At 51.7% G+C, this 12,024-nt stretch overlaps 1 protein-coding gene across 6 annotated transcripts in view; it reads right to left on the bottom strand.

Annotated features, from left to right (window-relative positions):
* RAB11FIP3 (RAB11 family interacting protein 3) overlaps positions 1 to 12,024 on the bottom strand; it is a 56,195-nt gene that overhangs the window by 21,159 nt on the left and 23,012 nt on the right. For 5 of the 6 annotated variants that reach the window (XM_029957774.1, XM_029957776.1, XM_029957773.1 and 2 more), the window contains exons 3-4: positions 4,666 to 4,853; positions 629 to 802 (exon numbers count right to left, since the gene is read on the bottom strand). In XM_029957774.1, coding sequence (XP_029813634.1) covers positions 629 to 802; positions 4,666 to 4,853 — 362 coding nt within the window. Of the gene's footprint in view, positions 1 to 628; positions 803 to 4,665; positions 4,854 to 9,727; positions 9,934 to 12,024 lie in introns of those variants that run through there. The other variant, XM_018067542.3, reaches the window with a different exon arrangement.

Raw genomic sequence — 12,024 nt, 5'->3', positions numbered from 1 at the left:
GAGACCTGTGGGTTGCAGCATTGGATGATATTCCAGCTTTTACCTATTTTCCTTAGAAAGTAAGTCTTGATGGGGTTTGTACCATCACACCACCTCCTCAGTCCACCCTGCACGGGCTGCAAAATGGACTTTTCCTGGTTTCAGACTCTAAAGCAAGGAGAGAAAGCTACAGCCTGCTTGTTGGTCCACATATCCCTAGAGAAGGAATGCTGCCACAGCTCATGCAGATCCAACCAAGCATGGGATCAAAGCCCAAAACACAAGTATAGAAGAGAAAGAAAAGTTATCCAGCAGCACCAGGGGTAAAGCTGCACAATGGTTTTCTCTCCTGGAAGATTCTGTGAGGAGCCACACCCCTAATAGGACTGGGAATGTGATGCATGGACATACAGACTGCTCTTCCAGTTCCTCCTGGGCTTCAGCCACTGGAGGAGAGGAGGGGCACTAATCAGGGAAAAGAAGCACTGGGGGAGGGAATTCCTCTTTCATTTTTGAGCTGATTATCCTGTAGTAGCCCAAGTTTTCCAGGACCCCTGTCTTGCAAAGCCCAAAGAAATCCCTCTCCCACAAAGCAGAGTGAAGGCACTGAGCAACTGAACCTGGTGGAACAGTGCCAGGGCTGAGTTACCTGGGAGAGAGGAACGAGGAGCTGCTAAAGCTGCTTTCCCCATTACACAAGCTGTCCGAGAACAAATCTGCTTCATTCCCTTCTCCATAATCCTCAAAGTGCTCCTCTCCACTAATGACTGTGACGATGGAGTGGCTGAGGTCCGAGCCCAGGGGCAGGTCATGTGGGTGGGATCTGTGGGAACAGAGGGGAACATGTTAGAGGGTGGGTGCCACAGCCACCTTTCCAATTACATTCAGGACGTGCCCTTTCCAAGCCATGCCCCCCATTCCAGCAGAGAAACAGGAGACCTTCACCCTGTGCCTTGAGCACTGGAGGGGCAGCCCAGGCACCACCAGGAAGTTTGCAGCAATTTTTTTTCCCCAATAAACCAAGTTTTTTCCATGCAAACTGCCCTGGCAGCTGCAACTCGGGATCTGGGGGCACTCAGACTCACAGGGTTGATGACAAGCCTTTGCCCAACCAAAAGCATGGCAGAGAAAAAGCTGGGTGAGTCCCAAATACATCCAAAATACGTTCTGAGTTCCATGGGCAGCCTGTGTGCCAGGCTCACTCCTGCCTGTTGCTGCCTAATCCTATCAAGGGCCTATCCCGGGGTTTAACACTGCAACCCCGGCAGGATTGGTGTCAGGGGGGGTTTAGGCAGCTGCCAAACCCAGCAGGGACAGACCCCCCAAGACAAAGGAGCCCTTTCCCTGCCCCTGCTGGGTAAATGCTGTACATGACAATCTCTTCCAAGAATGCTCTTCCATGTGTTTTTAGCCCCAGATCCAGAAGGCTGGAGCATGTTAAGCTTCAGTGTAAATCCCAAACACACCCAGCACCAGTCCTGGGATGTCCCTTACTTCTCAGGGGACACAGCTCAGCACTAAGTCATCATCCCTGAAAGCACCTTTGCCCATGCAGAGCATGGAGCCACAGAATCCTGGAATGGTTCATCTTGTTTCATCCCCTGCCATGGGCAAGGATATCTTTCACTATCCCAGGTTGCTCCAAGCCCTGTCCAACCTGGCCTTGGACACTTCCAGGGGTGAGGCAGCCACAGCTTCTCTGGGCAACCTGTGCCAGGGCCTCACCACCAAGTCAAGCCACCACAGCAGGATGTGCATATCCCCAGAGGACTTTCCTGCCCAGGACTGTGGAGGTTTTAAAATGAAGCTGGGGGTGTTTGTAAGGACCAGGCTGTGGAAGCATCCATGTGGCTCTGAGCCACAGGAACGTGTTGGGGGGGACCAGCACTGCACTCCTCTCCAAAATTCAATGTTAAAAATAAAATATTGCATTATTATAAAAACTGGTAGCTCAGACTACACCCCCAACTCCATCCACTTGCTCGGAGAGGGAAATGGGGGTGTGACCAGACTGCTGGGCTAAACCAGAGAGAAGAAAAGATTACAGATAAGCCATTTATGACAAAAACCTGCACCATCTGAAGGATTTGCCCTTATCCCGCTAATAAAAACATGTCAACCCTCCAGATCTCTGTTTAACCACAAATAAATCCAGTCCAGCCTGTGGGCATCTGCACATCCTCCTCGTGTCCTTTTTATTCCACAGCGAGATCCACCAGAACCCATCCATCCCTAGGGTGAGTCACACCACCACCAAAACCAGCGGAAACCTCGCCAGGAATAGAAGGTAGGGGGTGGAATTGTTAACTCAGAAGCAAAACCCAAGCCCAGATCTCTAAGTCTGGGGCTGTGGTTTGACAAGCACCGTACAGAAGCAGATCTGATCAGGCACCTGGAAACCCTCAGCCCGGGATGCTTTGAGCAGCAAACAGTATTTCCTGTTCACCTCTGGGGGCTCCAGTAGCTTCAAGATCCAGAGTCTAAGTAATCTTTACTACACAAAGCCTAAATAGCCACTTAAGCTCAAACCATCTGAGGTATGTTGAGCTTCAAGAGCTCCTGAGAAGTGATGCTGAAGCTCTGCTTCAGCCCACCAGCTGCACTGGTCGGACTGGCCCCTGGAAGAGCTCTGCATCCTCCTGTGTGGGGTTTGATGGCACCAAAACCAACCCTCAACACCTTGGGAACAGACTTCCAGAGGTTTCCATCTCAAACCATTCAAATCCTTAAGTCAAATGAAGCTTTTCCTTATATTTTTGGCTATCTGGAATTTGCACACAATTAACACACCTGGCAACAGGTACCACTGTGCTTGGACAGAGCACCCAAAGGACACCTGACATTCCCAAACCAACACTGGAAACAGCAGTGAATCACAGAAACCCAGAGTGTTTTGGGTTGGAAGGACCTTAAAGCCCATCTCATCCCACCCCCTGCCATGGGCAGGGACACCTTCCACTAGCCCAGGTTACTCCAAGCCCCATCCAACCTGGCCTTGGACACTTCCAGGGATGGGGCAGCCATAGCTTCTCTGGGCAACCTGTGCCAGGGCCTCCCCACCCTCACAGCCAACAATTCCTTCCTGATATCCCATCTAACCCTGCCCTCTGGCAGTGGGAAGCCATTCCCCTTATCCTATCACTCCATCCCTTGTCCCAAGTCCCTCTCCAGCTCTCCTGGAGCCCCTTTAGGCACTGGAAGGGGCTCTCAGGTTTCCCTGAAGCTTTCTCTTCTCCAGCTCTCCCAGCCTGGCTCCAGAGCAGAGGGGCTCCGGCCCTCAGAGCACCTCCATGGCCTCCTCTGGACTCTTTCCAGCAGGTCTATATCCTTCCTGCGCTGGGAGCCCAGACTTGGGAAGCCCCAGGAACAAGGTCACCTTACGATCAGAGTTCCCAAGCAAAGCATTTTGTACCTACAGGCAGGTGAATCCAAGGCACGCCCCCCTCGCCAGGGGCCGGGAGCGCACGCAGGCCACCATGGCCCCGCCGGGTCCCCCCGCTCGCCGCCGGGAGCTCACGGCCGATTATGTCCCAAATTAACTGTCACTGAGCTGCAGGCGCCGGGGTGAGGAGAGCCAGGCCAGATAATCTCATTTCTGCTCTAATCCACGGCACCCTTTCAGCCCCGGCGCCGAGGCCGCGGCAGCGCTGCTCGCTGCATCTCTGACGATCCCAGATGGATTCAGGGGGTGGGAGGGAAGGCTGGTGTTTCCAAAAAAACAATGGGAACTGTGAGGACTCCCCAGAGCACCAAGCCTGGGCGATGTGTTTTTGGCCAAAGCTGATTCTGTACTTTATCAGACCTTAAGCAAAGATGATTCCAGAGGTTTCGGTGCTCTTGGGTCACCAACCAGGTTGGCCCTGGCACAGGCTGCCCAGAGAAGCTGTGGCTGCCCCAGCCCTGGAAGTGTCCAAGGCCAAGTTGGACGGGGCTTGGAGCAACCTGGGCTAGTGGAAGGTGTCCCTGCCCATGCACAGGGGGTGGGACAAGATGAGCTTTAAGGTCCTTTCCAATCCAAACCATTCCACGATTCTAAAGGAGTTATTCTCTCTCTTCCTCCTGCCAGTATCCCAGTTTCACCCTAAACTCCCCTTTTCCCCTAAAAATGAGGTGGGCCCAGGAGCAGTTTTGCCAGCAGCAGTTCAGACCCAGGGAAGGAGATCTCAGCTCACGTTTCTGTGCTTCAGGCACAAGTTTCAAACTAGTTATTACAGGAGGCAGTTGCACATCAAAGGGCACACGCATGTTTTTAGGGAAAACAAAAATAGGATGAGTTCCCCTCCTGACTTGAAAATTATATGTTGTGTTTCTGGTTTAAGTGATAGATTAAAAACTGCGAGTCTTTCAGGTGTTTGGATCACTGAGAAGTTATTTTAGAGGTTTAAAGATGCTAATGAGGGTACAGAAGATCTCCCAAGGCAAGCAATGATTAACTCAAAGAGATTGCCAGGTCGAGCTCCAAAACAGCCTACACATGGTGCAGCCTAATTATTACCATTATTTTTCAAGAAGAGCTATTTTGGTCTTGCATAAAGTTCCAAACACAAAGAACAAACCAAGTTTCAGCAAGACAGACTCAGCCCACTTGGATTGTACATCCTCGGGCTGCGTCTCCCTCGATCCTCGTCTGCTCCCAGTTTCCTGGGAGCCCGCACGGTGGGTTTGCTCCTTGCTGTTCCCACTCACCCCTGCTCCGGCTCCTCGATGGGGTCTGTGAATTCCGAGTGCACGGTGGAGTCGATGGCACTGTCTGTCTCCACCTCGTCGTGCATCTCGTGGTGGACCAGGGTGCTGGTGTCCTCATCCGTGAAGGTTTCGCACTCGCTGTACGTGCTCTCCGAGCCCATGTAAGCACTGTCAGTCACCTCATTTGCCTGGCAGAAAGCAAGTACAAGAGGCAAAAAATAAGATCCTACAGCCACGTGGATTCATGGCAGAGCAGGACAAAACACGTGTGAGGCAGCGAACCTTGGCTGTGTTACATTTCCAAGCACAGAAATCCAACCTCCTAAATCCACCCCGCATCCAGGTGCTGTTCTGTCGGCACCCCGGGGTGCACCCCAGCCTTTGCAGCTTTTGGAAAGCAGATCACAGAAACACAGACTAAATAAGAGTTGGAGGGAGGCTTTTGTTGTGAGCCAGTATGGATTTGGCAAGGGCAGGAATGGATTACCCACTGCTGACTCAGCAGTTCCGATCCCCGCTGCTTTCTCCCACTCTATTCCAAGAGGACACCTTATTAATCTGAATTCCCTGCAAAAACCACCATTCAAAACTACCCAGTTAGCCCCTAAAGCACTTTTTTTTCGCCCTGTCTGGTAACACCTTCCATCCCTCAACAGCAAATAAGCTGGTTTATAAATCTTCATTACAGTCTCATTTGCAGGGACTCAAATCTCCACATTTCAGCTGGAACAGCATCTCAAATCCATCACCTGAGCAGGTTCTAGGAAAGCAACAGGATTTGGTTTTTAAGAGGCCATGATATGAGAATGGAGAACTGGGTTTTCCTCCCAGTTCTGCCCCTCAGGCAGGTGTTCACCTTCAGTTCTGCCTGTTCATACACATGGGCAGGGACAATCCCCTCTGTGCCCAGAACCATCCCGATGTTTGGAGGAGAACCATGGGAGCACCAGGAGAAAACCCCTCTGAAAGACATCACAGTGCCAGCTCCTTTTCCAACATTTGGGGATTTCCCCAGCACGCCTCAGAACAAATCAAATTATTTTTGGTTCTGTCAGTGGATAACAATAATATGGGATCTGTCAGTGATGGTGCTGAGCTCCAGATAATCCCCTGCCACTGGAGGTGTCGGGCAGAGGGATGGGAACCCTCCTGGCTGGCCTCCAAATAAAGAGCTGCTCATGAAAAGCCTTTTGCTCCATGTGAAGTCCACCTGAGGGGATCCCTCCGTGATGAGATGCCCTCCAGCACGGCAGCAGGGCAGAGCAGCAGCAGTTTGAACATGGGCACAACTGAAGCAAACCTCTCTTCCTTGGCCAGAGAGCCCACAGAGCAGCTTTCAGGGCTTTTCCCAAGGAATTTTGAGAACACAACGTGTCTCAAAGTCCTGTACTGACAGAATCATAGAGTGGTTTGGGTTGGAAGTGTCCTCAAGGCTCACCTTGTCACAACCCCGGCCATGGGCAGGGACACCTTTCACTAGCCCAGGTTGCTCCAAGCCCCATCCAACCCGGCCTTGGACACTCCCAGGGCCAAAAAGGGATAGAAAACTTGAAGGGGATGGAGACAGAGCTGCTCAAGAGCAGTTCCTATTCCACAAGGCCACAGGGGAGCAGCAAAATGACCCAGTCCATCTCTGCTTTCCTCCCCGAGCACTCTCCTCAGCCCACTCAGCACAGTGGTGGATGGAGACAGCCAGGAGCTCCTCTTGGAAGCTTGGCTCAGTTTCCACCTGACTTATGGACACCAGCACGTCATCAGGACACCACCCTGAAAGTTAAACATGACATAAACCTGCACAGAACTGGAGTGTGAAGTCAGCCTGAGAAGACAGGGGGAGAAAGAGACTTTCACCAGCCTTTGAGAGGAAAATCAAAGCCTCTAAAATCCCCACCCACTTTAAAAAGCATAAATCCACCAAAACCACTTATATACCTAAAGCTGGGACTTGCTTAAGGGTTTCACTGGATTTATGCTGTGCTTCCCAGAAAGGCCATTAATGCTCGAGGAGGGAAGCAGAGGTTTGGCCTGCCTGGATGGCTCAGGGACAGAGAGGGCCCAAGAGGGGACAGCAGCCACCTCCACCTGCAGATTTCCCCTCCTTTTGCCTGTTTGAAAAAGATTTAATGCCAAACTGGAAATCACTTTGCTTGTAGACTCCAAAAGAAATGCTGCTGTGACTGTTCGTTTTTTTGTTGTGTTTTTTTTTTAAATACAAGCCCCCACACACACTGAAAAAGCTTGAATTTAAGTATACATTGAAGTATTATTATGAGCACAAAGTAAAGACAACTACTGAAAGAAGCCAAAAGCCCCATAACACTCCAATTCACAAGTAATTTGGTTAAAACCTGCCCTGCTGTGGTTACTGCTGACTCCCTCGACGTGAGGCACAACCAGGAGCTGAACTGTGACCCTAGTTAGGGGTTGGAATGAGATGATCTTTAAGATCCCTTCCAATTCAAACCATTCCATGATTCTGTGATTTATCTATCACATTGTTCCAGAACACCTTAATCATGGGAAATACCAATATGGACAGGTTGGATGAGGGAGCAACCCCTTAGGGGCAGAAGTGGCCACCAGGACAGCACACCAACCACCCTTCAGGCCCACCAAAGATGTGCACAGATTTATTATTTAAAAGTTATTTTTTCCCTTGTGATACCATCCTAGATGAGATTTCAAATGCAAGAGCCCTATTAAAGTTAAACCTGTGTGACCAGTGAGTTAAGCAGCAGTTGAAACTTTAAACAAAATCCTCCTGAGCATGAGCGTGGAGAACTTTGCTTTATGTTTCATCACAGAATAAGTAACTAAACCTCAAGAAGAGATGCCAGGAGGAGATAGGCAAACCAAGGGGGTTTAGGTATTGCCAAATGCCTGACAGAGCAAAGCCAAGCCAAGTCTCTGTCCCTGGGCAAAGGTGTGGGTGCAGACAGTTCTTATTTACAGCCTCAGTTCTTATTTACAGCCTCACAAGCAGCTGGTTGTGCACTGACCCTTTAAAAACCTGTCTCTCCTTCAGCCAAATCTGCCTTTCTGGGAGCAGGCAGAGAGTAAACACTTTTTCCTGCTTAAAAACCCCCCACATACACTTAAAAGATACTCATGGGTTTGGGGCTGCAAGGCTGGGCTACAAGCACCCTGGGGAACTTGCCAGGGATGTCTCCAACATGTTCAGAATGGGGTTGGTGTCACCAATATCGGTGTATTTTAAGTTTTTATCAAATAAAACATACCCTCAGATGCTTCAGGCAAACCTCAGACTTTAAAACTGGGACTGATGCACACTCACAGCCCCTGAACCAGAACAGGATCAAGATCTGACTGAGGTTCCCAACTCCTAATCCAGCTCCTCCACCAGGTATTTTCCCCAGGGAAATATTTTCCCCCTGGCTGAGCAGGACATGGGCCACCTGGAAGCATCTCTGCCTATTCAAAGCAAACCTCCAGGGATCTGGAAGCCCAGGTGAGCATTTCTGCTTCTAAAAGGAAATAACTGGATGAAATCAGCGCTGGAGTGACGTAACGTGCCCGGATGGAACAGGTGAGATGATGAAGTGCTTTAGGAGCCTTCTCCAGCTGCAGCTCATCTATTGCAGGCGTGGGATTACACATGGCAGTAAAGACTATTTGATTAGATGTTGTAAAGTGCTGTAAACCCCACGTGGATTTAAAAAAGGCTGCTGGAGTATGAGGAGAGGAAACAAGACTCTTGGGAGTCACCTGCAAGGTCCAGGCAGGACCAGGCTCAGCTTTGATCTGTGATGGACAGAAGCTTCAGCCCAAGCTCTGGTAAGGTGTTGCCTTGGAGAGGAGAGCAAAGTCTGGCTCCCAGAGAGGTTCCTTGCAGGCATTTTCCATGGGGCTGGTCCCTGGATCTGTCCTGACATCCCAAAGCTCTGCTGTCCTCGGCCACAAACACTCGGAAGGTTGGGAGGGAAGGTGAGTGATGAGGAAAAGGATAAACAAGTCTGTTTTCCCAGCAGTGTGAGCCTGTTTCTGAAGAACTCCAGCCCTGATTGCATACAGGATGGGGGGGGAGAGGAGCCAGCTACAAAAATCACCCTCCAAGGACACCCTGTGGCCAGGACAGCAGTGCCAGTGCCAGGCTTAGAACGCTGTCCTGCCAGGGAGCCAGGGACAGGGAGATAGTTGTGTTTATAGTTCCACGTGAGCCTGCATTAATGCAGCCACCCCCAAAGCCCTGGGAACACCCCATGACAGCTCAGCCTCCAAAAAGCCACTGTGCCACCACGTCACCCCACATGGCAGCATGGCACTGAGCTCTGGGCCACAACATTTGCCTCATCCCACATATTCAGGCAGTGTCAGCTTTTCATGGAAGCCAGGGAGCCTGTGCTCAGCCCTGGACAAAGGCAGCTTTCACAACTCAGTCCCTGAAGTTGGGGTTTGAGGGTATTACACTCAGTTATACCCCTCAGGGCTGGGCAACAGAACCACCCTGCATCTGTTGGGGCAAATGGAAAACACCTGCCCAGCTCAGAAACCCCAAACCAAAAAACAACTCACAAAACACCACATCTTGCACACTGTCCTCAGCACCCCCAAAGCCTGCAGGCACTGTCCCTCCTGGTCCAACTCCCCTGAGAGGACCCAGGCAGAGAGAGAGGACTGCGAAGTTACATCATGGAATCATAGAATCATGGCATAGTTTGGGTTGGAAGGGACCTCAAAGGTCATCTTGTTCCACCCCCTGCCATGGGCAGGGACACCTTCCACTAGCCCAGGTTGCTCCAACCCCGTCCAACCTGGCCTTGGACCACTCCAGGGATGGGGCAGCCACAGCTTCTCTGGGCAACCTGTGCCAGGGCCTCCCCACCCTCCCAGTCAAGAATTTCTTCCTAACATCCCCTCTAAATCTCTCCTCTTTTATTTAAACCATCCCCCCTTGTCCTACGCTGCCTGTGTAAGGACCCACATGGATCCCAACCTGCCCCTTCCTGGCACCTCCAGGGCTGAGGGCACATCCCAGGTGCCACAGACCTGCCTCCCCCTAGAAACCCAATCCCCCCTCATTCCGGGTCAGCCCCAAACCCACCTGTGGACACATCTCCTCTGAGTCCACCCCAGCTCCGGGAGCGCTCCCAGCCGGGAGCTGCCGCCTGCTCCTGGGAGGCAGGAGGGAAGCAAAGTCCAGGAGAGGCAGGGAGCGAGTGTGCCGGTCCCAACAGAGCGCCTTTTGTTCCCGACCTCGCCGATAAGGAGCGGGAGCTCAGCCACACTTCCCTGCCGTGTGACCGCAGCCTCTCGCTGGTGGGAACTCCAAAATAAAAGCACGGCTCCAAAGCCCCACGCCCTGGCCAGCCCTGCTCCAAGTGCTCATGCTTCCCTTTCCCGTGAAACCGCCCCCAAATAAAGAGGTTAAATCTGAAGACGACCTATAGAGGCTTATCTCAGCCTTCCTGGTACTTCTGGTGAATATTTAAGCATTAAATGACAAATTCCTTCCTTATAGCCACCAATAGAGGGGTAAATAATGCCTGGCTTGCTCAGCAGGGGAAGATCAGAAGCACTTTCCTGCTGATAATCACTGTGTGGGTGACTCAGAGGGTGAGCTGTGGTAGGCAGTGACAATATTGACCCCAAAGAAGGGCTGAGCCTTGGTCACAGGTGCCAACCGAGTTTACAAACACCCCAATGCAGCCCAAACTCACACCCCAGCAGCTGCTCCCTGCAAAGAGAAGCCCAGCAGAGCCAGAGCCACGGCTGATCTGTGGGATCCTCCCTTCCCCATGGTGAGCTGATCCACTGGATCCTCCCTTCCCCGTAGCAGCCCTCGGCATACAGAGGCAAAGGCCTTGGCAGTACAGGGTGTGCAATGCACTGCTCAAACCCACAAGTGTTGTTTTGTCTGTTTTTCTGTTCCCTCTCCACAGGAACCTCACATATTTCAAGCCTCAGGCTCCTTCAGTCCTGCCTGTCCAGCGTAAGCAAACTTATTTCCTTCCATTACCTTCCCAAACCACGTTTTCTCCGGGTTATCCTTGCTGTCCTCTTGTCCACATCCTTCCTGAGGGGCAGAGCTGCGAGCAGAACTCACGACTCAGCAGCACTGACTGCAAGTGTCTTGCACCTTGATAACCAGTTGACCTTCTGTGCTGAGTCCAAAAGCAGCCTGGGTTGCTGCTCACGAGCAGGGCAGCAGGGAGTTATGTTTTAACACGAGCTCTCCTCTGAGCCCTGCCTGGATCTGCTCCTCAATGGGGCAACTCACAGCCCTTCTGCTCCTCTGTGTGTGCAGCAAGAACCCCCGTGAGAGCCCAAAATCAGACACCCTTACACTAAAGCTTTTAGAAAACCTCAACCACTGCCCATTTTACTTCTCAAACTCTTACTGAGACACCTTTGCTTCCAGCTTTGGCCTCTCTCCTCTCCTCTCCCAGTCCTGCCCAGTGTCCCACGGCCCAGCTCCCACGTTTCCCAGTCCAACACACTCTGCTCACAGTTCAAGATAAGGCTTCAAGGTCTGTGTTTTCCAAACTCCTTATAGCCCTGTTTTGTACAAGGCAAACACTTCAACCAGGATCTTTTCCAGCAAAGAAATGTCTCTCCCTAACCCTGCACTCAGGTCCTGCCTTCAGGAACGTTTGTGCCCGATTTACATTCCCATCCTTCCCCCTACGCAGCACTGAGTCTACACAAGAAATAAATCTCCTTGGAATCTGCAGGTGTTTAGTTACCAAATTATAACCACAGACTCACTTGGGAGTTCAGTCCAGCAGTTTTAGTGATTTGATAATGGTACTTTTTTCTGTCTAATAACAGTGTGGGCAGCAGGGGAGGGGGGATTCTGCCCCTCTTCCCTGCTCAGGTGAGACCCCACCTCAGAGCTGCCTCCAGGTCTGGAGTCCAACATCAGAAGGATATGAAGCTGTTGGAGAGAGTCCAGAGGAGCCCACGGAGATGTTCCAAGGGCTGGAGCCCCTCTGCTCTGGAGCCAGGCTGGGAGAGCTGGGGGACATCACCTGGAGAAGAGAAGGCTCCAGGGAGACCTGAGAGCCCCTTCCAGGGCCTAAAGGGGCTCCAGGAGAGCTGGAGAGGGACTGGGGACAAAGGATGGAGGGACAGGACACAGGGAATGGCTTCCCACTGCCAGAGGGGAATATTGGGAAGAGATTCTTCCCTGTGAGGGTGGGGAGGCCCTGGCACAGGTTGCCCAGAGAAGCTGTGGCTGCCCCATCCCTGGAAGTGTCCAAGGCCAGGTTGGATGGGGCTTGGAGCAACCTGGTCTAGTGGAAGGTGTCCCTGCCCATGGCAGGGGTGGAACGGGATGATCTTTAAGGTCCCTTCCAACCCAAACCATTCCATGATTCTGTGAATACAAGGATAACATGG

The sequence above is a fragment of the Manacus vitellinus genome, unplaced genomic scaffold (genome assembly GCF_001715985.3).
Source record: "Manacus vitellinus isolate BGI_N305 unplaced genomic scaffold, ASM171598v3 scaffold_12_pilon, whole genome shotgun sequence".
NCBI lineage: Eukaryota > Metazoa > Chordata > Aves > Passeriformes > Pipridae > Manacus > Manacus vitellinus.
This window is presented reverse-complemented; position numbering and strand designations above follow the sequence as displayed.